Here is a 25,732-nt window from a genome sequence, read left to right as displayed (position 1 = left end):
AATTTGCACTGCAGTTTCGAGAAAAGTGTGGAATGTTCTTAGTTTATTTCCATTCTTTGAAATATTAAATGAGGAATCATTTCAGAATACTTTTCTTACCACCATTGAAAACCTTTCCTTGGACTTTGATTAAATACTTTGTTTTTCAATTCTGCAGATCCAACATGGCTATCAACTAATTTGGGCATTTTAACCTGCATTGAGTGTTCTGGAATACACAGAGAAATGGGTGTCCATATTTCTCGAATCCAGTCTTTGGAATTAGACAAATTAGGAACGTCTGAACTCTTGGTAAGTTTCTTTTATTTATATTGGGTCTTTTCAGTCAAATATTGACCTATGTATAGGAAGCGCTGAAATGCACAATTTAATCTTAAATTAAATTGTTAATTTAATTTTAATCTTTTAATTAAAGATTAAAATTAATCTGTTAATCTTTTTTAAGGAATGTGTTTTTGCAGAATTTCTCCTTCGTATTTCTATATATCTTTTACAGGAGCATGGTTATATATTATTAAATATTATTATATATTATTATGTATTATTATATATTATTAAAGCCCTTGTCACTTCTCATTTAATGTCCTGAGGTGTTGCAGAATGATTATTGACATCCTTTGTAATTAGTGCCATCAGAATTTTGCCTCTCAATAGCTGATATTGACCAAAAATCACAGCAGTCTAAAAGCTCATGTGATTTAAAACATGAAAGCTAATTTGACTTGGCAAGGGAGAATGACTGTTGCTAATTTTGAAAGAAAAATTATGGACGAATCTTAATTTGATGGATAAAATCCTGTAATATTGAAGTTATGAAAAGAATCTGATGTAAGACTGCTAAAAAAACCAAATAAACAAAGGAAAAAGAAATAGTTGCAGTAGGTTTGTCGCCCCAGGTGTGTTTGGCCTGAGAGAAGCTATAAGGCAGTTTTGGATTTGAGTATAGTTTCAATATTACCATTTGCTCTCTTCTTGAAATGTTGAGTTTTTTGCAAAGTTACTATTAATTTAAGTCAAATTTTACTAAGCATGATCTTCAGTAGGTCTGAGCTTTTTTCCCAAAGCAGCTTTCTGATCAGTGTGCCAGCACCATTTCAATGTTGCTGCTGGTTCCTCATTCTGGTTTTGTGCTGGAGGCAGATTTTCTTGAAATACAAATAATTTTGTGACTGTGAAGTGTATGGTACAAATTCTGGCATAATAGAAGCATTTTTTTTAAATTGCTCTTTATTTACATGCAATCATTGTGCTTTAATTTTGCAGTCCTGTGTGTTCCATCTTTTATTAGTAGTGTGGAAAATGCACATTAATAGTCCAGTTTTTAGGTTGCTGTTAGACCCCACAAGTCCTCACCTTCATTTATTCTTTTTCTTATTGCAGCTGGCCAAGAATGTAGGAAATACTAGTTTTAATGATATTATGGAAGGGAATTTACCTAGTCCTTCACCTAAACCTGGTCCATCAAGTGATATGTAAGTCTTGAATCTTTAAACTCTTGAAGTTTACTGTGGAACATATCTGTGATGTAAAGTGTCTTAAACAGTAACTAAGCCAGGGGAAGGTATGGATGGCAGAAAACTGGGGATTTTCACTGCAGCTGTGGAACTTTTTAAAGTTCAGCCTCTAGTCATGTAGACACATTTCGGCTACCTCAGTTTCTTGGTGTAGAAAGCTCTTAGTTTGGGTTTCAAGGTACATTATTCAACTCTTGCATGGTTTTAAGTTTTGTAGAAAGCAAACAGTCAGATGATAAATACAGTGGATCAAATAGCACTAGCTCTGTTTTTCCTTTGGACTTAGTCCCCAGAGTCAGAGTAATTTTTGCATATAACAAGAAGACAGGAGAGAATTGACAATGTTCCATATTTTGGGCTTGTTTGCAAGGAAAACATACAGTGTACAATAAATAACACTTTTTATCAGACAGTTTTCTTCTTCCCATCTCAGCTTCCCAGTTAGACAAGGTGATTTTAAATTAAAATCATTGACCCATTTTTCTAAAAATTTCTAAAGCAAGCTCTATTTTCACACCCCACAGGACTGCACGTAAAGAATTTATCACTGCTAAATATGTAGATCATAAGTTCTCCAGGAAGACTTGTGCATCTGCAGCAGCTAAACTGAGTGAATTACTTGAGGCTGTCAAATCCAGGGATTTACTTGCACTAATTCAAGTCTATGCAGAGGGGGTAGAGCTAATGGAGCCACTGTTGGAGCCTGGACAGGTAAGCTTATCAGGTAAACAAAGACAATTTTAAATTGTGTATTTGTAAAATGCCCTGGATGTGGGTCTGCTACTTTAGATGATAAAAAAGAGAAAGATGAAAATGGTAGGGTTTTTCTTCCTTTCCGTTTTGTGGCATCCTTGTGGGGAGGGAAAAGAATACTTTATCTTTTGTCATCAATTGGTCTAAAGGAGTGTGAAATGCAATATCATACCCTGTTTTGGTGCAACTATAATGTGTTGAAAAGCCCCTGTTCTGCAGTGTGTCTCTCCTAAAAGTCTCAGAGGAGGGGGTCTTGACAGCCCAGGGTCACCTGATACCACATACTGTATCATACCTGCTTTTAAAATAGTTGCTGAAGAAACATATTGACTGCCTGCAAATCTCTGTTTGCTGTAGATGAGGAAAGAATAAATCTGATTACTTCACAGCTTCTGAGGAAATATTTACAGGGCTACTATTTCTTTCAGTCAGGAAGATTTTTTGTGTGTGTGTGGGTGTGTGTGTGTGTGTGTGTGTGTGTATCAAGTCCTGAGTTCTTGATCCTCCTTCTGAAATCAGTAACAGTTTTTTTGTAAAAATCAGTCTAGGTTGACCTTAATTATTAATGGCAAATGTTAATCATGAGCAAAGTAACCTGTTTTTTAGGTAATCGATGCCATGTAACCACTTGCTCAGCAATGCTTTCTCCCATTACTTTTAAACCCAACTTGGAGAAATGTCAGAGAATATTTTCAACAAGTTGTGTGCAAATAGTGAAGTTGGCAGAGGACACAGTGCCTGTCTATTCAGTGAAGGGGGTAAATTCAATGTAGTCTCAGCACTTGAGCTAGCACAGAGTGCTTATCATGGAAACACATTACAAATTCTCTGACTGCAAGGTCAGCTTTATGTGTTTATCATCCATGGCAGTTGCCACAGAATTAGCTCCTCAGTCTTCCCAGCTCCTACAGGCAGTGATACCTAGAAAGGTATGAGTACCAATTGAAATGTAGTTTGCAATTAGGACATTTATAGCAGTATTCTTCACTGTGAATTCTCTGATGTTTCATAAACCAATATTTTTTTAATTAGGACCTCAATTGTGATATGCTTTTTTAAATGTCCTTTATGATCAATAGTAGTTAATAAAATCTAAATTTAGATTAACTTCTCATGCAACTTTTAAATGGAATTAAACAGCATGTTTCTATTTCAATACATTAATGCACATGATATGTATAGAAAATAAAGTATGATTCAATTCAAGTTCAACAAGGAGAAACCCTATAGGTTTCTTTCCTTGGAGATATTCCAAAGCCACCTGGACATGGTCCTGGGCACTGATCCTCGGTGGCCCTGCTTGCACAGGGAGGTTGGACTAGATTACCTTTTCAGGTTCTTTCTAACTTCAACTGTTTTTCAAGTCTGTAAGAGATTTAATGTATGTGGGACTGATTTTTGTGATGCTTTTTTTCTAGCAATTAGTGTTGTGACTTTGCTTGGTGCTCACCAAGCCATCATAAAGCAACAAGTACTGCAAACTTACTCAGTATTCCTTGACAGCATCCCTTTCAGTTACTAGTGGCTAAAATGGTTAAAAGCTCCTCAGGGTTGTTCCATCCAGCTGGGAAAAGTGAAAACTGGGTTTGGGAAAGCTAAGATCTCAGAAAGTGTAATGCCATTTCCTTGGAAGCACATGGTGTATTTTAGATATTAAAACAAAATCATTTTATCATCATTTCCTAATATTTTTCTTTCGAAAGACTTGTAAAGAGTGAATGACATGTATTTCATAAGTCTGCTATACAAGCTTTGCAGAAATAAGACACAGAAATCTAACTTCTAATTACATGTGTTTAGGAGCCAGGTGAAACAGCACTTCATTTAGCAGTCCGGACTGCTGACCAAACCTCTCTCCATCTGGTTGACTTCCTTGTACAAAACTGGTATGGATTGTTAACTTTTCATTAAGTTGTACATGAAAAATGTGGATGTTCAGAGCTATCCTGGCAGTGCCTTGGATGGTGTTTGCTCATCACTTATAATCTTTCTCCTTGCATATGTTCCAAAAGAGAATAGTTTATACCTCAGAGTTGACCTTTGCGCTCCTGATGAGTAGAGAGAGGGAAAGATGAGTAGATTAAAACATTTAAAGAAGTTACATAGAAATAGGATGAAAGGAAAACCTCTGTAATGCACAAGAGAGCATTGATCTACAGCACATGACAATATGAAGCAATGCAAACAAATAGTTCAGGTACAGGAGGGATGGCAGGTAAATGTGCCAAATACAGGTCTCATGCAAAGGAATTGTAGAAAACAAGGATCTTTCTCAGAAAATTATGAACAGGTGCTAGACTGACTTTGAAAAAGGTGTTCCAATAATTAATAAACTGTATTAAAGCTATTGAGAGCATGAACTTCTTAATTAGTAATTTTCAATATCTAGCTTATTGGCTGAGTTGTTCTTTGTTGTCAAGGGATGTGTTCATAGAAGTAAAAAACCTTAATGAAAAGTGTGAGTGCTGATTATAGGGGAATGTTATTAAAGTAACAGAAAATAACCTACAAATATTTTCAAGCTGTTTGAATCATAATTTGGAAAATGTTTTAGAAGCCCAAATTATTATTTTGAGCCTTTTATTTTGGATGATTATTTAGAATTATTTTGTTTGGTTATGAAGCTTCATAGTTTCTTCAGACAGCTATAATCTTGTATGTGTTTCTGTCTGCTGTGGTTTTTTGTGTCAGTCTCAACTTTAAGAGCATCTTAACAACCCTGTGGGCTCTGCACTTACTTCTCAATATAGGCAAAACTGGGAAAAGCTGTTGTCTCCTGAGCTTTGCTTTTCTGGTTTATGGAAATACTTTATTGATCCCAGAATGTCAGCAACAGTTTTTGAGAAACCTGGGGTTAGAACTTGAAAACTGAAGGAGGTACAGTTTTTTTAAAAGCCCTGTGAGCCCCTTTGCACAGCTGGTCTTTCCCTGACTGGATGTGTGTCTTTACATTCCTTCTTGCAACTCTTTTGTTCATTCTCACAGCTACCCTCTTGATAGTTCCTTGACTTCATAGGACTTAGTAACCTATTTTAACTGTATCAGAATGATTTTTCAGATATTTCTATTGGGCTAATTTAACATGTTTAAAAAAGGAATTCCAGTAAAGTGGCAGGTGGAAAACAACAGGCATGACCTTATAGAGGACTAGGTTTGAGTCTTTGAGTTTAATTTCTTTGATTTTTTGAATGAACATCTGTAGATTCCCAGTCATTTTCAATCACAACTCAGGTATTTTCAGTGTCCTTGGAACAATTCTTAGTAGTTTCTGAAAGTAGTGTTTAATCTAAAAATATATTTTTCTCCTACTTCATATTTATTATGCATTTAAAGTTATTATGCATTTATTATTTATAGGGATGCTAGATCTGAAATGAACAGCACAGCTACTATAATTTTCTTGATTGTTTGTTTTTTTTTATTTAGTGGAAACCTGGACAAACAAACAGCATTGGGTAATACAGTTCTACACTACTGCAGTATATATAATAAGCCTGAGTGTTTGAAATTGCTTTTGAGGGGGAAGCCAACTATTGATGTAGGTAAGTTCATTTTTTAAAACCAGGAAATAAAGATTTCATAAAATTTCTTTACATTATTTTAGCCACTTTTTTTTATTTCTTGGTGGTAAGTAAACTTCTAAAATAAAACTGTGTTAGAAAGATGAAGAACTTTCCAATAACAAGCCTAAAGGGAACATTCAGTTAAGACATGGAATTCTTAGAAGATAATAGTAAAAAAATTCCTAATATGAAATACTAATGGCAAATCCTAGGTTTTCACAGAGTTTTATTTCTGACCCATTTTAAATTGTCTGGAATTTAGGTTTATTGTTTAATCTAGAAGTTGTATGTTATAATGTTTCAAATGTTTAAATCCACTCTTAGATGTGTGGGCTTTATGTACACTTAATTCTTCTGTTGGTATCAATGGCAGCTGGAGCTGTGGTTTCACCCAGCACATCCCAGCCACCACTGCCACTGAGTAGGAAAGGATCAGCTTTCTCAGCTGCCTTTCTGCTGCTCTTTGCCACCTGCATTTGTGAGATAGGTGTAACACTTGCTGTACCTGTGTCAGTTCATTGTTCATCGTGGCTTTCCAAAAGTTTAATTAAAGATAGAATCTCTGTTCACTCACAGTTAGGATAATCTCTTGTTTTCTAGATGGTCTCCCTTCCCTACCATTTTTCATGAGTTAGGAAGTTATCCCATGAATCCAGCTTGTTAGGCCCAGGAGTTAAGTGTGATCAGCATGTCTGTAAAATATTTGCATGCAGTCAATTAATGGTATAGGAGAGAAGGTTTTTAACAACTGATGAAAACTGGAGAGTATGAAATTTTATTTCTCCCTTTTTCTTCATCACCATCACTTTCCTCCACTGCCTGGTAAAGAACTGCTGTATAAATTGAAGTTCACAGTTTAGTGGCAGAAGTCACTGGTTTCCTTTGCCTTTTTATACCTCCTTTGAATATGTTCCAATATTATGATTAGTGAAAGATTTTAATATTACTTTTTTTAGCAGTTGTAATGGGAAAGCAATCTGATCAAGTTAAAGCAAGTTTATTGGTCTTTCCATTGAAGTCTCTCCTAGGTAGATGTCAGAGGAGCATTCACACCTTTCTGGTGTGTCTTTTTTTTTGAGGTTGTAGGAGGGACAGTGTTGTGTTCTTTTTGTTGTTTTTTGAGTGATCTCACATATGAACTGTGCGTAGTCTTTAGACCTTGAAACATCAGGTGGATACTTAGAAGTTGAAAGTTTGGAATTTATGTAGTCCCTTAAGATATCTGAGTGTTAACTTCACTGAAGAAGTACTGCGTTTTCATTCCTTTTTGAATTGAACCATCTCAGGTAGATCTTTCCATAAGGAAATCCTTCTTCTAGGGGTCTGAATTCTTTCAAAGTCACAAGCCTTTCTCTACAGAGGACTGCTCTGTATTTTCTAGGATTCCTGACTGGCATTCTCTATGTAATATTTCACACTGACATTTATGCTTATAGATCTCAGTTTGATCATTTTCAGTTCCTGGTCACAGAAATGCTTTACAATCTGGATGTGCTGTAGAGCATTCTCAGTTCCAACTTCATGGCATTTACTGATGTACTGTGAGAACACATTTTACCTAAGGTTTATCCATACTGGGTGTGGGAGTTGTTTCTGTTTACTGACACTTGCTACTGAGCATCTGGGAAGGATTTCATTAGATGTTGTGCCAGAGGACCTTCCAGAGGGCTCAGATACTGCCTTCTTTCTGATCAGGTGTTATTTTAAACTGTAAACTATTTTATAGCTTTTATAAAGATGAAACTAGAAAGTTTTAAATTTATTCTTGCTCAAATGTCTTCAAATTAAGGCTTCAAACTCTACATATTAATCAAAGTAAAATATACTTGGATCAACATTTACCCTTTTATATTTTTAAGTCTTAGATGAGTTTTCTCTTTTGAGCTATTTTACCCTGTCTGCTTGCTTCTCCTGCTTATTCATGTAAGAGTTTTATTGGCAAAGGCAATAAGTGGAGATAGGAATTACTAAATTCCTTTATACTCTCTGCTAGGGTGGTTAGAAGGGATTTGGGAACTGTCCCAGTAGGTGCTGCTGTTCAGAAAGAACCTGATGATACATGAAATACATGAGCACTTAAAGTGGAATCTTAAAGAGCTGCAGCTGCTATAGAGTAAACAGATGGTTTTGATCACTTTTAGAAGTTACTGTCCTACAAGGAGTGAAACTTAATGAATTGTTTCTTTAGACATCTCAAAGAATCACTCTTTTTTGTGTTGTTAATTTTGTAGTAAACCAAGCTGGAGAGACGGCTCTGGACACAGCAAAAAGAGTGAAAGCTGTCCAGTGTGAGGAACTGGTAAGAACTGAGCATGGGGACAAAGGCAAGGGGAATGTTTACTTTTTAAAAAATGGGATCTACTTAATATATCAGTACCATTGTATCTCACACATGGATATTGCTGCCAGCTGGCTGTGTGCTGATCTGAAGGCCCTACCACAGGTGACTATTTTCTTAACTAAAATGCTACAGTAATTTTCTTTGCAACAGTTTAAGAAAAGAATCTTTCTGCTAGTGGCAGTACTAGTTATTTTAACCAGTGTATTTGAAGGCCTGAAATACTGGAGGGTCAGATGTATCAATAAATACATCATTCAAGGAGATTTGGGCTTCATCACCTCAAAGTTCTTCTTAGAGGCTTTTATATCAGGAGTACTAAATAACCCCTGTAATATCAAACCTGTCAGGACCAGTAAGGTCAGGTTCTTTGTTTGTCTTTTCCTGCTTTGGCTTTTTTCAGATTATTTAACAGAACAGATAGTTCAGGGATGGTGAAAGTCTTCTTACAAGGAGAATTGAAACAACTTAAAATTACTCTCCTCAGAGGAGAAAGAAGCAGAAGTGTAATGTCTGGAAGTTGGTGTATCAAAAGAAGCAGAACACCAGCTTCTGTGGGACTTTTATGACTCTGCTGAACATGATCAAAGCAAATACCTCCTGGAATTTTGAGAGTGTATGAGGGATGTTAGCAAACACATCTCAAAAAGAGGTGTTCAAGAAATAAGGGCGTTAAGGATTTTCCCAGATACTCCTGCGAAGAATTTAGCCAGGAATAAGGATTCTATATAAGACCAACAAGCTTGTTTTTTCTTGACCCTCTAAGCTGCCACCAGCATACATTTAGTAGGCAAGTGAATTTAGTTACTATTAAGGTATTAAAAAGTCTAAGTTTTGTGGCAGTTTCACGTTCAAGACAAAACCAGGAGAATTTAGGAAACAGTTATCACTTGCCGCTTAACTCTGTTTCTTTTTTTTCCTCATTTTGATGATCCAAGGATATCTGCTTTTACTCTGCAGCTGGTAATTTTAATACCTTTCCTTTGACAATTGAAAGTTCTTGTCATGAATTAATTATTGAATAATCAAAAGAGCTTGTCCTTCTCAAATCAAAGAAATTTTCTGTGTTTCCGGGGATGCAAGTCAGCATTTTGCTATGGTTGGTAATGTGGGACTGGCTTCTCAATTACTGCCATGTCTGCTGTAAGTGCTGGTTTGAGTATTCTGCCAGCTGGAGAACAGATCACCTGTGCAGCTCAAAATTGGGATGGATTGCTTTTTTCTTTATAGTATCTCTCTAATTAATGTGATAATAACTGGCTGTGTTACAGAACAAACAATCATGTGGATGCTATCAGTGAGCTTATCTAGCAGTTAATCGTTTAGTTCTTGTAATCAAAATTCCATTAATACCACACTGCTTATTTCATTTGACTCTCATAGAGCATTTATGCCTTTTCTCTTTTTTTTTCATTTTTGAAGAGGAAAATTATTTCTGCTTTTTTTTTTTTTTCAAAAGCAGCAATGAGATAAGGTTAAGATTGAAAAAGAAGCATGAATGAGCATATTGTTTGCCATGGGCAATAAAAAGTATAAGATTAAAAACTAGGTGTTTGCATTATGATAGTTGTACTAAAATAATTTCTGTTGCATAACTGGAGTCTTTACTGTGTAATTAAATTCAGTTTCAACTGAAATGGGCTCATGAATACTTACATAACAGATTGGAATACTTTCTTTATTCCAAATTTTATTTCAGGAGGATGGTTAAAAGCACTCCTGAATCAACTAGTATCAAGTAGACTACATTTCAAAGGATGTGAAGGAATAAATAATGATGGAAAATCTAGGCACTGAAAAGGAGAATTTATTTCCTCAGAAGAACCATGAACTGCTCTATTAGTTTCTTTTTGCTGCTCATTGAGGTAGTAGTTTATTTAAGAATGTGAAATACATAATTTGGGCTGGCGAAGTCAAGGAATTTTTTGCCTAAGGCATATTGCCTTTCTCATCCAGTGAGAGAGAGAGGCAAAATGTTTGGATAAAGGGTAAATACCTTTTCATTTGACTCAAGTACAAGGATTGTGATTTTGGAGCAGCAGCAGTTGTATGTTCCAAAATTTATAAATAGGTTTTGCCTTTCCTCTTTGGAAAGGAGGGCTCCAGATCCCTTTTTGCATGTACCTTCTCTTCTTGTCATCTTTTCAAATGCTTGTTAAACATGGCCACTTCTGACTGTTTTGAGAAAATTTTTCCTTTTTGCCTTTTATCTGTTTTTCTGTACCTCAAACAAGTAAAGGACATTTGTGTGATCACCCTGAAAGTGCTTTGTTCTTTTTTTGATCCGGAAAAAATTTAAACTTCTAAATATTTCAGTTTATTTCTTACCGTTGCAAAACTAACTTATTTAACACCAAAAGAACAGCAAGTATTTTAACAAGAATTTTTCTTTCTTTCAGCTTTCTCAAGCCAAGGCAGGAAAGCTAAACCCACACGTCCATGTGGAGTATGAATGGAATCTTCGGCAGGATGAAATTGATGAAAGTGATGATGACTTGGATGATAAGGTAAGTGTGAATTACTGATACAGCTTTGCACAAAAACTGTCATCATCTCTGCTCCCTGGGAATAAATGGTAATTAGAGACCCACTTCAACCTTTCTTTTCTTGCAGATATTTCTGGGGAAAAAACCCTAATTTTGAGGCCTGTGTTAAAGACTGCCAAAGTGCTTTTTGAATATACTTTGTCAACCTAGTTATTATGGGCTGTTTCAGAAGTTTGACTTTGACAAGACATACAGTATAATATAAATCAGCAAATCTGGACTACTTTGTCGTTTTATCCTCTTCAGAATTCTAGGCTGTAAGATTTTAGCTGGAAGAAATCCAAAGCTTACATACTTAATTTTTTCCATAAATTAATTAAAAACCTAGTTGTTGAATAAATAACTCTATTTTTCACAAACCGTGCTATGCTACTTATTCCTGTTTTTTTTTTTTTTTAAAGAAGTAATGGAAAGGCAAAACTTGAGGGCATAGAATAATTGCCATCCTAGAGCATGTGAGAAATTAGCCTCAGTGTCCTACTTTAGCAAGCCAGTTAATTACTGTGTGCTCTATTTCTGCAATAAATGCGAATACACCTCTCCTATTTTAAATGAGTGCTGCAGAGAGAAATGTGGACAACTTCTCATTTTCTGTGACACTTGGGACTGAAAAATTCAGAAACCAAAGTAATTTACATGTCCTCAAGGACAGTAGAGAACAAAATAATCATCTGTGTGAGGAGCCTCAGGAGGATGAGGGATGCTGTGCTGGAGATAATAACCTGAACCAGAGCTGCAGGGAAACAGATCGTGCTCCGTATGCACCCATTAACGTACAGCAGGCAAAAACCGATGTGTAAAATTTCTTCAAAGAGCAATTAGATGCGTTTAAAAAGAGCTCTATCATGGATTATATTGCTAGTTCAGGCACCAAATAAATCTGATCTGTCAGAAGTGTTTGTTCATTTTTACTAGGACATCAGTGGGGTAATATACTTGATTCTTGAGGATAATTGTCTGGTCTGAGTAACGTGCTATCTGCACTGAAAATTACTCTTACATTCTAAAACTTGCTAGGCTTTTATTGATTTTATTTGGTTTATTATTAGCGTGTGTCTCCTGCTTTAAGATTAAATCTAATTTTGTGTACATGATGATTTCTTGATACTACAATCTTAATTTTCATTTAGAAGAGAGGACCTATCAGGTGAGATTGCTGAAAAAGGGAGGCATGGGGACTTATTTGTCTAATAAAGAAAAAAACTAGGTTCACATTCACTAAATTATTTTCTGGTATGTTACTTTCCAAACGTATTAACTATATTTAGTGTTTAGAAAGCTGTATCACATCTTTTTCTATTCACAGCCTAGTCCTATAAAAAAGGAAAGATCTCCAAGACCCCAAAGTTTTTGTCACTCTTCAAGCCTTTCTCCCCAAGACAAACTGACTCATCCTTCATTTAGCACTCCCAGAGACAAGCAAAGACTCTCCTACGGAGCTTTTACCAACCAGATCTTTGCTTCTGCAAGCACAGACTCACCCACCTCTCCAACCTCTGATGCTCCTCCTCTTCCTCCTAGAAATGCTGGCAAAGGTAAGTCTGTCTCCAAACTATACTTGCAAGCAGTAATTTTTCCACTGTTGCCCTTCCTTTAACGAGGTACATTGCAATGTTTTGAGATGGAATGTGTTTTCCTTATTGATAAATTAGTGTCATACAATGCATGTTTTAAACTTAAAAAAGCTGAGGGAAACTTTGTAATAACTCATTCATAGCACTGAACATGAGTGGCTGAGGAATAAACTAATACTCTGCTAAATAAAACTCAGATAATTTTATGAGACAGCTGCAGTGGATCATGATGGTTTGACCGAGATATCTCTAATCTTCAAGTTTAGAGGATATATTTATTGAACAGAACTTTTTATTGTATTATAATATGGGCAGATCTACTTTTTCGGACAAAGAAACCCCTCATCCCTCTTTACATATTTAATTTAGAAATTTATAATTTGTGTTTTTACAGTAGACTTGTTAGCGAGATCTTTAGTTGTGATGAGGGTTAACACTATAGTTTAACACTTCAGCAGTTATGCTGATGCTCCCTTTTGTTAGCACTATTATGTCTGCATTTCTCAACTGGTAATTGACTTTGTTTAGGAAGAATGCAGAGATGCTCTTATCAACGTGTGACAGAGTAAAAGGGACAAGACAGTGTTGCCATCAGGTGTTTGCTTTTACATGGTTCAGATGCTGTGCTTAAGCACTACTGTTCCATCAGTCTTTGTCATGGACTGGCAACTTTCAAATGGATCCCTTGGCTCTCTCTTTTAAACAGTTTGTTCCCCATTATGAGGCAAAGAGATTTTGCCAGATTTGCATTTTTCACATGAGATTTTGTAATCAGTTTCACTGGGGACTCGATTGTATTCCTTGTAATTTTACTGTGTTGACCTGCTTGCTGGTATTACAAGATTCTACTTTTTCCTTCCATTCTCCATCCCTTTTACATGCTCTGTCTCACAGTCTGCTATGGATTGTTCATTGCAAACACAGTGTACTGGCTCAGATGTTCCTTCAGTCTAACCTAACTTCTTTTTTTGTCATAAAGTTGGAAGACTGGGAAATTAATCATGCATCCTATTTCCTGAAGAAGGTTAATGAGGCTGTATCTGGTATCTCTCTGTATACACTGCTTAGTATGTTGTCAGCTTTCAATGAATTATAATAAGCATTATTTCTTTGTCATTATATAGTGGAGCTCTCATACAGACTTACCTAGAAAATTGTCTTTTACTCCAGGAAGGAGAATGTTTATGTTCATATTTCATTCTAAATATGTATTTTGGTTTCTGAAATGTTAGATATTTTCCTAGGTGTTCCTGGACGTTCCTTGGTGTTCCTAGACCAGGGAATCAGCACAACAGCAAAGCTACTCTGAAAGAATTGAGGCATTGTGGTCTTCCATGTTTTCGTGTCAGAGATTTTGCAAAGAAATCCTTATTTATATTACAATGAAATAATATTCTGTTATCACAAAATTGCCTTCTAATGTAACATTAACTGCTTCATCAGAGTGGAAAATGCCAGATTCACAGGGTGAGTCAGAGAGAGGTTGAATAGAAGCGCTGTTACATTAAAGTCACTATGCTTTTCTGCGTCAAGTATGCCAAGATTCCACAGTCTGAATGATGCTGAAGTTTTGGTTGACATCCATTCAACGATATTGTGAAATTAGAAGATTCCATTGTATACATGCCTGTATTACAGGAATAACTCAAGGCTCAAAAGGATGGGGGAACAAAGTGACAAATGCATAGGACAGTTCATCAGTGGGGGAAGATTGCTGTATATGCATCATTTCAGATGCACTTATGGTTCATTTTAAACTATGCTGCTCCGTGTTATCTCCCCTCATCCAGCTCTCAGATTGTTTAAAAGAAGATGAAGCAGAGACTCTTCACTTCCATAAGTCACTGTTGACACATCTGAATTTTGAAACAGAGTTAGTTATTTTGTGCAGGAAAACATAAACCTGTAGAAGTTACCTCCTCTGAGATGAGTAGTAATAGAATATATCCCTTACATTAAAGTTTAACACAGAAGCTTACTTATCAGATGGTGTGTTTTTGTTCAAAAAGTTCATTTTAATATCTTATTTGTATTTAAGATTATATGAAAACATACTGTTACCTTTTTCACTAAGCTGCCTAAACCACAAGATTAACAAAAGCATTGAATCTGTATGTAACTGTAAATTTGAGCTTATCTTCTGTCCCTAAACATAATCTGATCTTTGTCCCTGTGCTGCTCTGAGGCCCTGGCAGAAAACATGGGCCCCTGCTAGGATATGGAGTCTGTAGGGAATGGATAGCTGGTGGATCTCATTTTAGAAGGAGGCAGAGGATTTTTAACTTTCATGGCTTTTCATCCTTTGGGGCATGCAAATAAAACTGCCTTTCCAAAACATGTTTTATTTTTAACAAAACCCCTCCCTGTTGCTCTCTGTAAGCTGGTTTCATTGCCAGTGAATTTCTGGGTAGCAAAGTTCTGTGGTGTTCCTGAGGGGCCGCAGTGGTCAGGAAGCCACCCACTGAACTTGTGTTGGGTAGAGAAGGTAAGTTTAAAGGAATTTAAGGCACACCACTCTTGCTCATGGTTTTCAGTGGACATACTGGCTAAAAATAGCTGTATAGGTGCAATAGTTGGAGGGAGTGGTATGGGGATGTTTAAGTTTCTCCATACATCATTATAACTCATGTCCAGATTTTCCAGTTTGATAACTTTTCAAAATATTCCTAAAAATGCTGCAACCTCCATGTATTTTACTCCACACTGTCTCATTTGTGGATACATCTTTCTGCTGTCTCTGCTACAGATTTAGTTAATCCTAACAGAATGAAAAGTACAGAATGAGTGCAGTAGGTGCCTGAGACAACCACTCTGTGTCTTTTTCAATAGTTTATCTAAGCTTAGTCAGGTTCAGCGTAATTCTGTTGTCAGTCAAATCTTTAGCTGTAACATTCTGAAAATCATCTTTTTTATTGCTCTTTCCAGCTTACACCTGCATGGCTCCAGACATCTAGTGGGTCTTCTGCAATTGTTTTACAAAAAGCTTTCCAAAGCAGAAGAATCAAAATTTAAGTAGTTGCATGGCTCACCACGTTGGCTAAATAAAATTTTGCACAACCTTTATTGCAAATCCAGTGAGGGTAATGTTGCTAACTAGTTTTGGAGGAGTGTTAGGCAATCTAAGCGAGATTTCCTTCACTTTAGCTGAAAGCTAATTGATTATTGTGGTTCTGCCTGTTTATCCCAAATAAACATGAAGGTCAGGGACAAATGCTGTATCATGAAGTTAGATCTTCAATATCTACAAGTTTGCATATTTTACACTCTGTCTCAGCTCAAACATGAAGTACATAAACCCAAAGGCACTTCCTTTGTGGTTCCAGTCCACTGCTGCTGCAAACACAATCATATCTGCTCCTTCACTAGATCAGACTCAACTAACCAAATTAGTTTATTTGAATTTACTAGTAGCTTCTAGAAGTTGTCTGACTGCATTGCACACAGGATTAAGAATTTTTTGAGTTCACCAAGTTACTTTGTGCAGGTACCAACACTGCCCTTTGGCTTTGGTGGTTTTTCTGTGCCTGGTGGCCTTAGCAAGGCACTGCCTGGATGGGAATCATACAAACCTCCATGGCTGGGTTGTTACACTAAACAAACCAAACGTATTTTACCTTATCTGATTGAAGAGTATTTTTATTCTCCTGGGGTTCAAGGTATCCTTTCATCACACTAACTTTTCTTTGTACCTTTGCTGTTTAAATCAGCTTTCTGAAATACAACTGGCTGGAAGTGTCGGGACAGCAGTAAAATTTGCTGTTTCTACTAAAAATACCACATCAAAGAATCCTTTGGTCCTATTTATTTTTTTTCTGATTGTATCATACTGTGACATAGCAGGCATTACACAGTGTCTACTACCATTTGCAACTGAAATCCTTAATTTATAGCACAAATGTATTTATTCTCATTTCCATTACCTCAGCCTTTGAGGTTATCCTGTTTCTTCTGAATGGTTTCAGGATTTTATACTTCTCTTGCAAATACTTGGGAGACTTTTTTTAGTATTCTTATAAATGCGTTGCACATTTTGATTAAATAATGCTATTTATCCCACTAAGACTTTGTATTTTTTAATACCATAATAGGAAGGGAAGGCTAACTGATGACTGTTAGTTTCATGGGCTCTTCTATTTCTGAATCAACCCAAAATACAACATTCTTTAATATAAACTTTATCTTTTTCTTTTAAACTGAACCTTTTTTTGAGCATTAATTATATAATGTACTTCAAATACTAACATTGAATCAATGTATATTCTTAGCTTTCTTATTCAGAGTGATCATGATCATTTTGTCTTTAATTATGCTCTTATTTTCAGTACTGAAAATATTGATCTGAAGTAAGACGAAATGGAGAATGCTTTTAGTAATATCTATGCAAAAAGTCACTAATGAGAAATTTAAAAATAAGAATAACAACATTTGTTAATGAAAATACTACTTTTAATATGTTACTTTCCTTTGCAGTGTCCATTCTACCATTAACTGGAATTTTGTTTTTTCCCTATCTCTCATTAAGTGCTAAAAAAAATTACACATGTGAGTTTTTTATACTCTAAACCCACCATTTCTTGATTGGGTGGCAATAGCTTTGCATGGTTTCACAAGTACACAAATGAATTGTTACTACACTAACTGCCCCAACCCTGAAGGGCAATGCACTACTAATTGCAGACCTTACCCAAATATTTACCTTAGTACAATAATTTTGAGATTATTTGGTCTATTTATACATGAAAGCCTCATCTTGTTAATATGAAAAAGTGATGAAAGATGACAGCAGTTAGTACTGTAAGCGTTTGCATTCCAGTAACTGAGGGAAAGAAAGCCCAGCAGAAGCAAAATGAAAATCTTCTAAGTCAAGTTTTTTGGGGTTTTCTTTTTGGGCTTTGGGGTGTTTTTTTGTTTGTGTTAGGAAAATGTCCTTTATGAAATCTGAACTTCTCAGCTATGTGAGAAATCACAATTAAGACGAGGAAGTGACTGGATCAATTGCTGCCTGGTTAAGGCCAACTTTGATCTAGTAACTTCTCTGATTATTGCTTAAAATATCTAGCCTAGCCCTGAATAATTAAGAATATCACACAAGAATTGTTTTGAGAAGTTGATTTTACACACACATTTATGTGTATATATATGTGTATATAAACAGACACATGCAGTTGCTGAGGTGAGCAGCTCCAGTGCTGGCACAACAGGAGTGCTTTAGCACAGGAGGATTCCAGTGCTGGCACAACAGGAGTGCTTTAGCACAGGAGGATTCCAGTGCTGGCACAACAGGAGTGCTTTAGCATGGGAGGATTCCAGTGCAGGCACAACAGGAGTGCTCCAGCGTGGTGCTCAGGAGGGTTTCCTTAACTAGGGGAACCTGGGGAGTGAGAAAGCTACAGGAGCCACAGCAGCTCAGAGCACAGCAGCTGAGGGAATCTGGGCAGGGCCAGGGGCTGAGCCCATATGTGTCTAAAGAAAGTCTTGGGGAGCACCACAAACAGTGCAAGTGAGCAGGGCATGGTGTGGCAGTTTGCATGGGAATTTGCATGGAATGGCATGCAGGAAGGGGCTGTAACTGCCAGCCTGAGCAGGGAGCAATGGTATCTGCCACTGAGTTACCAGTTCACATTGAAAGAGCTTTAAAGTAGATTTAAAAGGGGAAAGGGACAAAAGCAGGCTCACTTGAGATAACCCTGGGGGCAGCACACCAGCGTTTGAGGGAGTGTGTGAACCAGTGAGGTCTCTTGGGCTGTCTCTGCAGCTGGAGGATGGAGAGCCTTCTGGCAGCAATGACACGAGGCATAGAAATGCCTCCAAATAGTCATGTAGAAATTGGGTTTCTCCCCTAAAAAAGATGATCAATATCCCAACTGAAGTTCATCTACACCAATCCACGCAGCATGGGCAACAAACAGGAGGAGCTGGAAGCCATTGTGCTGCAGGAAAACTGTGACATAGCTGCCATCATGGAAACATGTTGGGATGACTGGCATAACTGGGGTGCTGTGATGGATGGCTGTAAATTCAGAAGGGACAGGCGGGGAGGAGAGGCAGTGGGGTAGCCCTGTGTGTTAGGGACTGCTTTGAGCATCTGAGCTGAATGATGGTGGCAGTAGGGTTGAATGTTTATAGGTAAGAATTGGAGAAAGGCCAACAGGCAGATATCCTGGTGGGAATCTGTTACAGACCACCCATCCAGGATGACGAGGCAGAATAGATGTGCTGGAAGCAGCTGGGAGAAGCCTCACAATTGCTGGCCCTTGTTCTCATGGGGCAGGAATGTCTAGGATGTGTCTGGAGCTCTGGAAGAGAACTTTCTGACTCAGCTGGTGAGGGAGCCAGCAAGGGAAGGCACCTGCTGGACCTGCTGTTTGTGAGAAGAGAGAAGCATCTGTGGGTGATGGAGGTCAGCTGGGGCACAGGGATCACAAATTCCTGGAGAAGTAAGGATCAGCAGAACTGCCACCTTGGACCTCCAGGGGACAGACTGGCCTGTTTAGGAGCCTGGTTGACAAGAGTCCCTTGGGAGACAGTCTGAAAGGAGTCTAGGACATCCCTCAAGAAGGAATGTGGTTTAGTAGTGGACTTGGCAGTGTCCAACTTGGTGATCTCAAAGGTCTTTCCCAACCTATGTGTTTCTGTGATTCAGCATATTTTATAATAATTGTACAGACAGTTCATACATCCTCAGGTCTGGTATTGTTTCACCAGTTGTCTCCATAAACTGATTTTGATTCAAGAACTTTCCCCATGTTTTCTTTATTCAAAGTGTGATGTCACTTGATGTCTCTTTCTGAAAAGATGTTTTGAAATTTTCCTTTATTTCATGTTTATTTGAAAGTAAGTTATTTTATATTTCAGGCATGTAGTCATTAGTGTATGACTTCTATATTTATATTTATTCCTTCTGTGAGTTTAATACAGAAACAAATGCTAGGAGTCTGAAAGGATGATTTGTAATATGTTAAACACCTTTTCCCTGTGACTTTGGTATGCCATGTGAACTTCTGAAAGCTATGAAGTGATGTTTTACAACTCCTCTGTGATGTCTAGAATTATACATTACGAAATCCAAACCACGCCTGTATAGCATAATTTAAAGGGGTTTTTTCATTCCACTAAAGTTTATTTTTGTAGAGAAGATTTCTTCCTCTTATTGGCAGTCAAAAGTACAAACTTTACTTCATGTCTTAATTTTTATTTTCGCAACAAGCGCACAATACTGTTTCAATACATTTCCTCCACTTTTTTTTCTCTCCAAGCCGCTTTTGGGTGGTTTGCACTGTTGTGTGCAGTGCCGGCAGCCGCCGCCAGGGGGCGATGGGACATTCCCGCTGCCAGGCATTTGGCAGTGGGAAAACTGCAGAGCCGAACTGGAGACAAGCGACAAGCGCTGCTCTCCCATCCCGGGGTGCTTGCGGCGTGGCGACAAGCGACAAGCGCTGCTCTCCCATGCCGGGGTGCTTGCGGCGTGGGGACAAGCGACAAGCGCTGCTCTCCCATCCCGGGGTGCTTGCGGCGTGGGGACAAGCGACAAGCGCTGCTCTCCCATCCCGGGGTGCTTGCGGCGTGCTTTAGGAATAACCATACTGTTAATACTGCAGAGCCGCTATTCCTTCCCCCTCGCCATTCCTAGATACGCTCCGAGTTGCATCACGAATCAAAACAACTTTTGATTTGTGTTTCTTGAAGCAAAGAATTGATAACTTGCAGGGGTTTAAGCGGTTGTCAGTCAACACTTAGCATGAGGTAGGTTGGTTTAGCTTTCAGAAACATCTCAATGCACGGTTTAAATTGTCTTATTTACTGAAGCTCAAGGAAGAAATAAAAATGAGAAAGGATAAGGATGCAAATTAGGGAAAAATCATTAAATCACACTGGCATTTGGCTTGTTGTCAGTCTATGGTTTTGTGAACTTGGAAGTAAACTGAGAGGAACAATTGCAAAATGTATAATTTAATTTACAAAAGTAACCAATTAATTAAGCCAGGCCCAAAATATCAGCTGGGCTTGTGGTTGAGAGATTCTCCTGCACAGCAGCAGGCTTTCCAGGCTTGAATCTGGAAGAGAATAGATTGAATTATTAACTCATTAGGGGCAGTTCTATTAATTGTTTCTTTGCTGTTTATAACAGGGGAGGTCACCTGCTAAAAATATCTGACAGACAGATTCATGCTTATAGAAACATTGAAGTTACTTTTGTCAGTGTTAACTAAGAAATTTTAACAAATATTATATTTCATTGACTTCAATATTTCTATGATATATAATAATTCGGGAAGGAGTGCAGGTATTGATAATTTCCAGGCTACTTTTAGAGAATATTCATAAACATTTTTAAGGAAGGCAGCTCCAGTTTTGTGTGCTGCAGGCTAGGGTATATGTCAAGTAACTAAATGAAGGTTTTGTCTCAAGTACTGTTCAAATAAGATAGCTTTTCAAAAATAGGCAAGTTGGTTCTACAGCACTGAAAAATAGACTGACAATAAACTTGAAATTTCAGGTATAAATAGACTTTGCTTTAAAAGTTTTATGTCAATTTTCTGCATTTATCCAGGCTGATGGCAAAGCTGACTGATGTGCAAAACTTATTGCAAAGTCATGACTGCAGTGAAATCTTAGTTGTTGGTTACATTAAAAAAACAAAAAAGCAAAACAAAACCCCCTGGAGCTTTCTAACCTAATGTAGAACTAATGTGGATAAGTGGTACAAGTAATTCCTTAGGGTGGTGGTGGCAGCTGACTCCAGCAGTCTCCTCACTGCTGCTTGCACCCTGTTCTGCTTCCTTGAGCTTCTCATTAGAGACCTTTGTGAAGGTCAGTGGTGAAGCTGATTAGGGAAAACTCTTGTCTCCCCACTGGGTTATTTTGTCTTTCAACTGTATCTGTTCCCATATTGTGTAAAACATGCATTGTGTTGAGTAATACTTGTGCCAACATTAATTCAGACGGAAATAAAAGTGTTTAAGGGTAGGGGGGACTGCATAGGCTCTTATAAGCAATGCTACCATGAAATATCTAATCTCAGTCTCAGAAAAGACTTCTCTGATGTTTATTTTATTCATACCCTCTACAACAATTTGTATTGCTCTTAAAATGCATAGTTTGATAGTATTTAATCCACAGAAAAAAAGAATTACAGAAAAGCTTCTCAAGCTAAAAATAGTATTTTGAAAATGAAAGGAAAATTTGTAGGCATATTTCTATTTCCTTCCTACCTCCTTCCAGTTTATTAACAAAATTTGTATGGGATGGTCTGGAGGGCTAAAAAACTTCCCCACATATTAGAACATATAGAAAGCTCTTTCATTCTTGTATAAATTAACAGTGATTTTAATCCCATGTGCTAAATATTACTTAATTTTAAGATTTCATGCTGCTTTTTTTTTTTTGACAATGCCTAAAACTAGAAATCTTGGCGTGATTAATCCTGTATTTTTTAAACATAAGTACACGTGTCATTCTATTGTCAAGTTGCTTATATTCCCACAGCTGAGATGGTTAAAAATGTGGTGAACATGTCGTTTAATCTAAACAGTGTTTTGGCATGGCTTGTCTTTTTATTTTAGTCTTTTGCTGCACTTCGCTGTGGGTCTGACTGTGAATTTTTCAGTGCTGCTTTGACGTTTATGCACATGTATTTGTAAGAAGGTTGTTTGTTATTTTGCAGGCCCACCTTCAACCCTCCCTCTAAGCACTCAAACCTCTAGTGGCAGCTCCACTCTTTCCAAGAAGAGACCACCTCCCCCACCCCCAGGACACAAAAGAACCCTCTCTGACCCACCAAGCCCACTACCTCATGGACCCCAGAATAAGGGCCCAATTCCTTGGGGTGAGTTTTGAAATGAAAAACAAAAGGGCAGGGGAAAACCTTTATGATGGCTGATATATGATCTTTGGTTTCTTTTTACCTGGTGCTTGCTTTCCAATGATTGCAGCTCAATGTAACGTCAGCTCAGATAAATCAGCAGCTCTATCTTCTGTCACTCTGCCTTCCAGGCTGCTGCAGCAGAGTTTCACTTGAGAAAGCTGAAAATCCTCCACGCTCCCCTGGGGCCCAATCCACTCTCCTCCACTGCCTCCCTGCCTCTGCCTAGCTGCCCAGGCTCTGCCCTCACCCCAGCCCTTCAGCCACTGCTCTCCTCTGCCTTTGCCTCTGCCTCTGCCCCTCCTGCTGCTGCTGCTCTGCCCGGCTCAGGGATGCAGCTTTGGGGCACACAGACCCTCCTGTGACTGAGCAGGTCTCACAGCTGCCACAGGAGCTTCTTTCCTTGGGCTCTGGGCCACACCTCTCTTGTCAAGTGTTCACACCTCGCTGCTGGGAGTGTGTCGTCTTAATCTGTATTTGGCTTTTGTGATGTTGTCTGTGCATACACAAAGACTGATAGGTTTGCATCCTTCTACCAGCAGAAGTTACACAGAAAGAGTGCTTTTTAATTTTTCTTAATTTTTTTTTTTTTGTACCAGGATACCTTTCTGCCAGATGCTTTTTGGAAACTATTTTTCAGACTACTCAGATTCTTCCTCTTTTGAATAAACATTGCTCTATGCAGTCAAATTCTCTTGGTAGCTATAAATCTCAGGCCCATGTAACTTGGTATCATTTTAGTCTCGGTGGCAGGATTTCCATGAATCTGTAAATTTTTAAACTGGAATCCAGTGCTTACATAGGTGCATCATCCGTACACTACTTATGTTGTAGGATAATCCTCTCTCTATTCTAGTATAAACACAAATACTAGCCTAAAATAAAAAAAAAAAATTACTAGCCTAAGATCACAATTTTTTTCATCAAATTGAGTTAAATATAGTAAATCTTGGAGTACTCATGTGTGGTTTAATCTAGGATTCAATATGAAGAAAAGTATAGCATAGAGTCCAATGAAAAGCAAAGACTTTTTCTCAAGGCATGCAAATAATGAAATCTTTTCACTTCTACTCCTCAGAGGTCTGGGATATGGAAAAAAATGTTTTCTATGTTGTGAAATCTAACAGCCCCGTACTATTTCAGAGATAGTAAAGATATTTTGAAGAGCTTGGACTTTAAAAATGTAAAAAATCCCAAATATTTAAGTCCAAAACAGCACCTAACATACCATATGGTAGAATACTGTATGGCATAGCACTGTTAGGATGAAAAGTGTGATCAGATAAGATGCTAAGCAAGTGCCAACTTTTCTTTGAACACATTAGACAACAGATGAAGAAGGAAGTATGAGAAAGGTACAGGTGTGCAGGTGAAGAGGAAGAGGCCTGTAGCAGTAAAACACCTTGTCAGAGCAGGGCCAGAGAAGAGTATTGCTTTTTCTGTCTCTTCACTGCTCTTCAGGGCAAGCTAACCTTCAGTGGATGGAAGAGGGGACTCTTCTCCCTGATTTTCTTAGCTGAGATCTATACAAAAGCATGTTTTGAAGTCCATTTGGATTTTTAAGCAAGTATTAAATTTTGTGTTTATAAAAGAGGGGGCTTCTTGTATCTGCCTTTGTGTTTTTTGGTTCAGAATATTGTCAGATGTTCACTGCCTTTCCTTTCAGAAGCTTTCTTCTGTGTTGTTATATTTCTTGCTATGTTGAATTTCAGCATTTGTTTTCTAATCTGTGCATTAATTGAAGTTTCAAGCAGAGCAATCCTTATGTCTAAGCAAATTGAGTTACTATTCAAAGATGTTCTAAAAATGTCACTTAGATTATTTTGTATTTCCATAGCAACCATGAGATATTTTTCCTTGCTTTATCCATAGGATCTACATGTTTGCTGGTTTACCTTAGTTCCTTTTTTGCACCACTTTTAAACACAAACATATTTTTAGCAAGGCGCAGCATGAGCCTTTTCTGCTGTTTCATTTAGACATCAATGCGCCAAGAATGGTATTTGGAAAAATGTGTCATTCTTTTGAATGAGAAGTATTTTGTGTTCTTGGATCATTAAATGTCACTTTGCATCTATTTCAATGACAAAATTTACTAATGGTTGTTGAAGCTGGTTCTAAGATTAAGACATGCTGTAATAGGAGAGGCAAAGGGGGATGAAAAGGCACTAAACCAAACAAGTTGGTATCATTATACCTTGAAAATGGTGATGGCTAATGAAGAAAAGCTTTCTGCTGAAGGAGTCCAGAGCATTTGGGTTTGGATTTTGCAGCGTTTTGACAGAATTCTGTACACCCAGGATTTTTTCTTTACCAATAGCTAAAGTGCAGGTTATGGGAACATAAAAACTTACTAAATCAGGAAAGGCTGTTCTTTACATAGGATAAAATACCAATCCTTAGAAATTTAATGTTTCGTGAATAAAATCAAATTCATGGTGGTTTTAAAAGATGTGCCTTATAGTGCAAAATATAAACATCTGTGATAAATTTATCTGATACTGGCCTGCTGTATCTCCTTCTATACACAGAAAATTGAAACACTATTTCAAAACAAATGCCCTACAGCAATGTCATTCAATCTTCCCTTGCCAGACGATGAGAGCTACCAGTGAGTTGTTTCAAAATGTGCTATAGGAAAGGTCATCTTGGATTATTTTGGTACCTACTGCTTTTTCAGCTGCAAAATTATTAATAAAGAATAAAGTTATAAATGATCTTTTAGCTATGTACAGAAGATACATGAGGAATATATGTTTTGCTTTAAACTGCACCCTCTGCTGATTATATTTCAGTTATCCTAATGATTTTTTTTTTCAATTGTCCTTCTTTTCACCTCAGGTAATGATTTGGGCCCACCTTCAACTAAGGCTGCAAACAAGTTTGAGGGGATGTCTCAGCAGTCAAGGTAAAATCTGCATGTATGAAGGCAAAGATGAAAATATAAATAAATACAACTAATTTGTAAATTACAAAAGAAAAGCCTTTCATAGGGAACAAAATCGTAGCTATGTTTTTTCGTTAGTTTTCTGCATGCCTTACTAGCATGCAAATACTTTGGCTGCATTGAGCCTCCTACGCTTTGTTGCTCGCTGTCCATGCACAATCCATCCTTTGAGCAGGATGGACAGAACGACTTGTACCCAAATCTATCCGCTGCTCCTACAGAAGTGCTCTCCCAGCTGGGGAATGCTGCCTCAGACCACAGTCCAGCAGGACAAAAGTTTAATTATCATGTCTCCTGGCATTTCATTTTATCTGCTTCACTTTATCTTAGTGTGAGGTGTCCTGCATGTAGCAGCAGTGTCACTCTGGGTACAGGCTGTTATCAAAGATGGCTCTGTAAGAGAGAAATTTCATCTCAGTCCTCCAGTTTAGCTGTTTTCCTCTCTGTCAGGCTTATGTGCTACCACACAGTCTGCAGTAATACAAACTGCTTTTAGCTCGTAGTTCATCAGGTCTGTCCATTACAAGTGTCTTTTTCAATAGCTGGAGTTGTAAGGACAGCCACACATTGCTGTCACTTAGAGTTTGCTACTCTATCTGTGCTGTGATTCCAAAGTCCTGAGGCTCAGAGCATGG

General features: G+C 37.6%; 1 protein-coding gene across 3 annotated transcripts in view; it reads left to right on the top strand.

Moving 5' to 3' along the window:
* Positions 1 to 25,732, top strand: part of ASAP1 (ArfGAP with SH3 domain, ankyrin repeat and PH domain 1) — a 144,983-nt gene that overhangs the window by 106,561 nt on the left and 12,690 nt on the right. For 2 of the 3 annotated variants that reach the window (XM_085053570.1, XM_085053571.1), the window contains 10 exons: positions 158 to 291; positions 1,381 to 1,472; positions 2,039 to 2,225; positions 4,068 to 4,153; positions 5,694 to 5,809; positions 8,062 to 8,129; positions 10,568 to 10,675; positions 12,021 to 12,249; positions 21,953 to 22,114; positions 24,992 to 25,058. In XM_085053570.1, coding sequence (XP_084909696.1) covers positions 158 to 291; positions 1,381 to 1,472; positions 2,039 to 2,225; positions 4,068 to 4,153; positions 5,694 to 5,809; positions 8,062 to 8,129; positions 10,568 to 10,675; positions 12,021 to 12,249; positions 21,953 to 22,114; positions 24,992 to 25,058 — 1,249 coding nt within the window. The remainder of the gene's footprint in view (positions 1 to 157; positions 292 to 1,380; positions 1,473 to 2,038; positions 2,226 to 4,067; positions 4,154 to 5,693; positions 5,810 to 8,061; positions 8,130 to 10,567; positions 10,676 to 12,020; positions 12,250 to 21,952; positions 22,115 to 24,991; positions 25,059 to 25,732) is intronic. The other variant, XM_085053573.1, reaches the window with a different exon arrangement.

Source organism: Lichenostomus cassidix, chromosome 2 (genome assembly GCF_008360975.1).
Source record: "Lichenostomus cassidix isolate B80296 chromosome 2, HeHo_3.0, whole genome shotgun sequence".
NCBI classification, from domain to species: Eukaryota; Metazoa; Chordata; class Aves; order Passeriformes; family Meliphagidae; genus Lichenostomus; species Lichenostomus cassidix.
The sequence above is the reverse complement of the archived record's forward strand: the minus strand, read 5'-3'. Positions and strand labels throughout refer to the sequence as shown.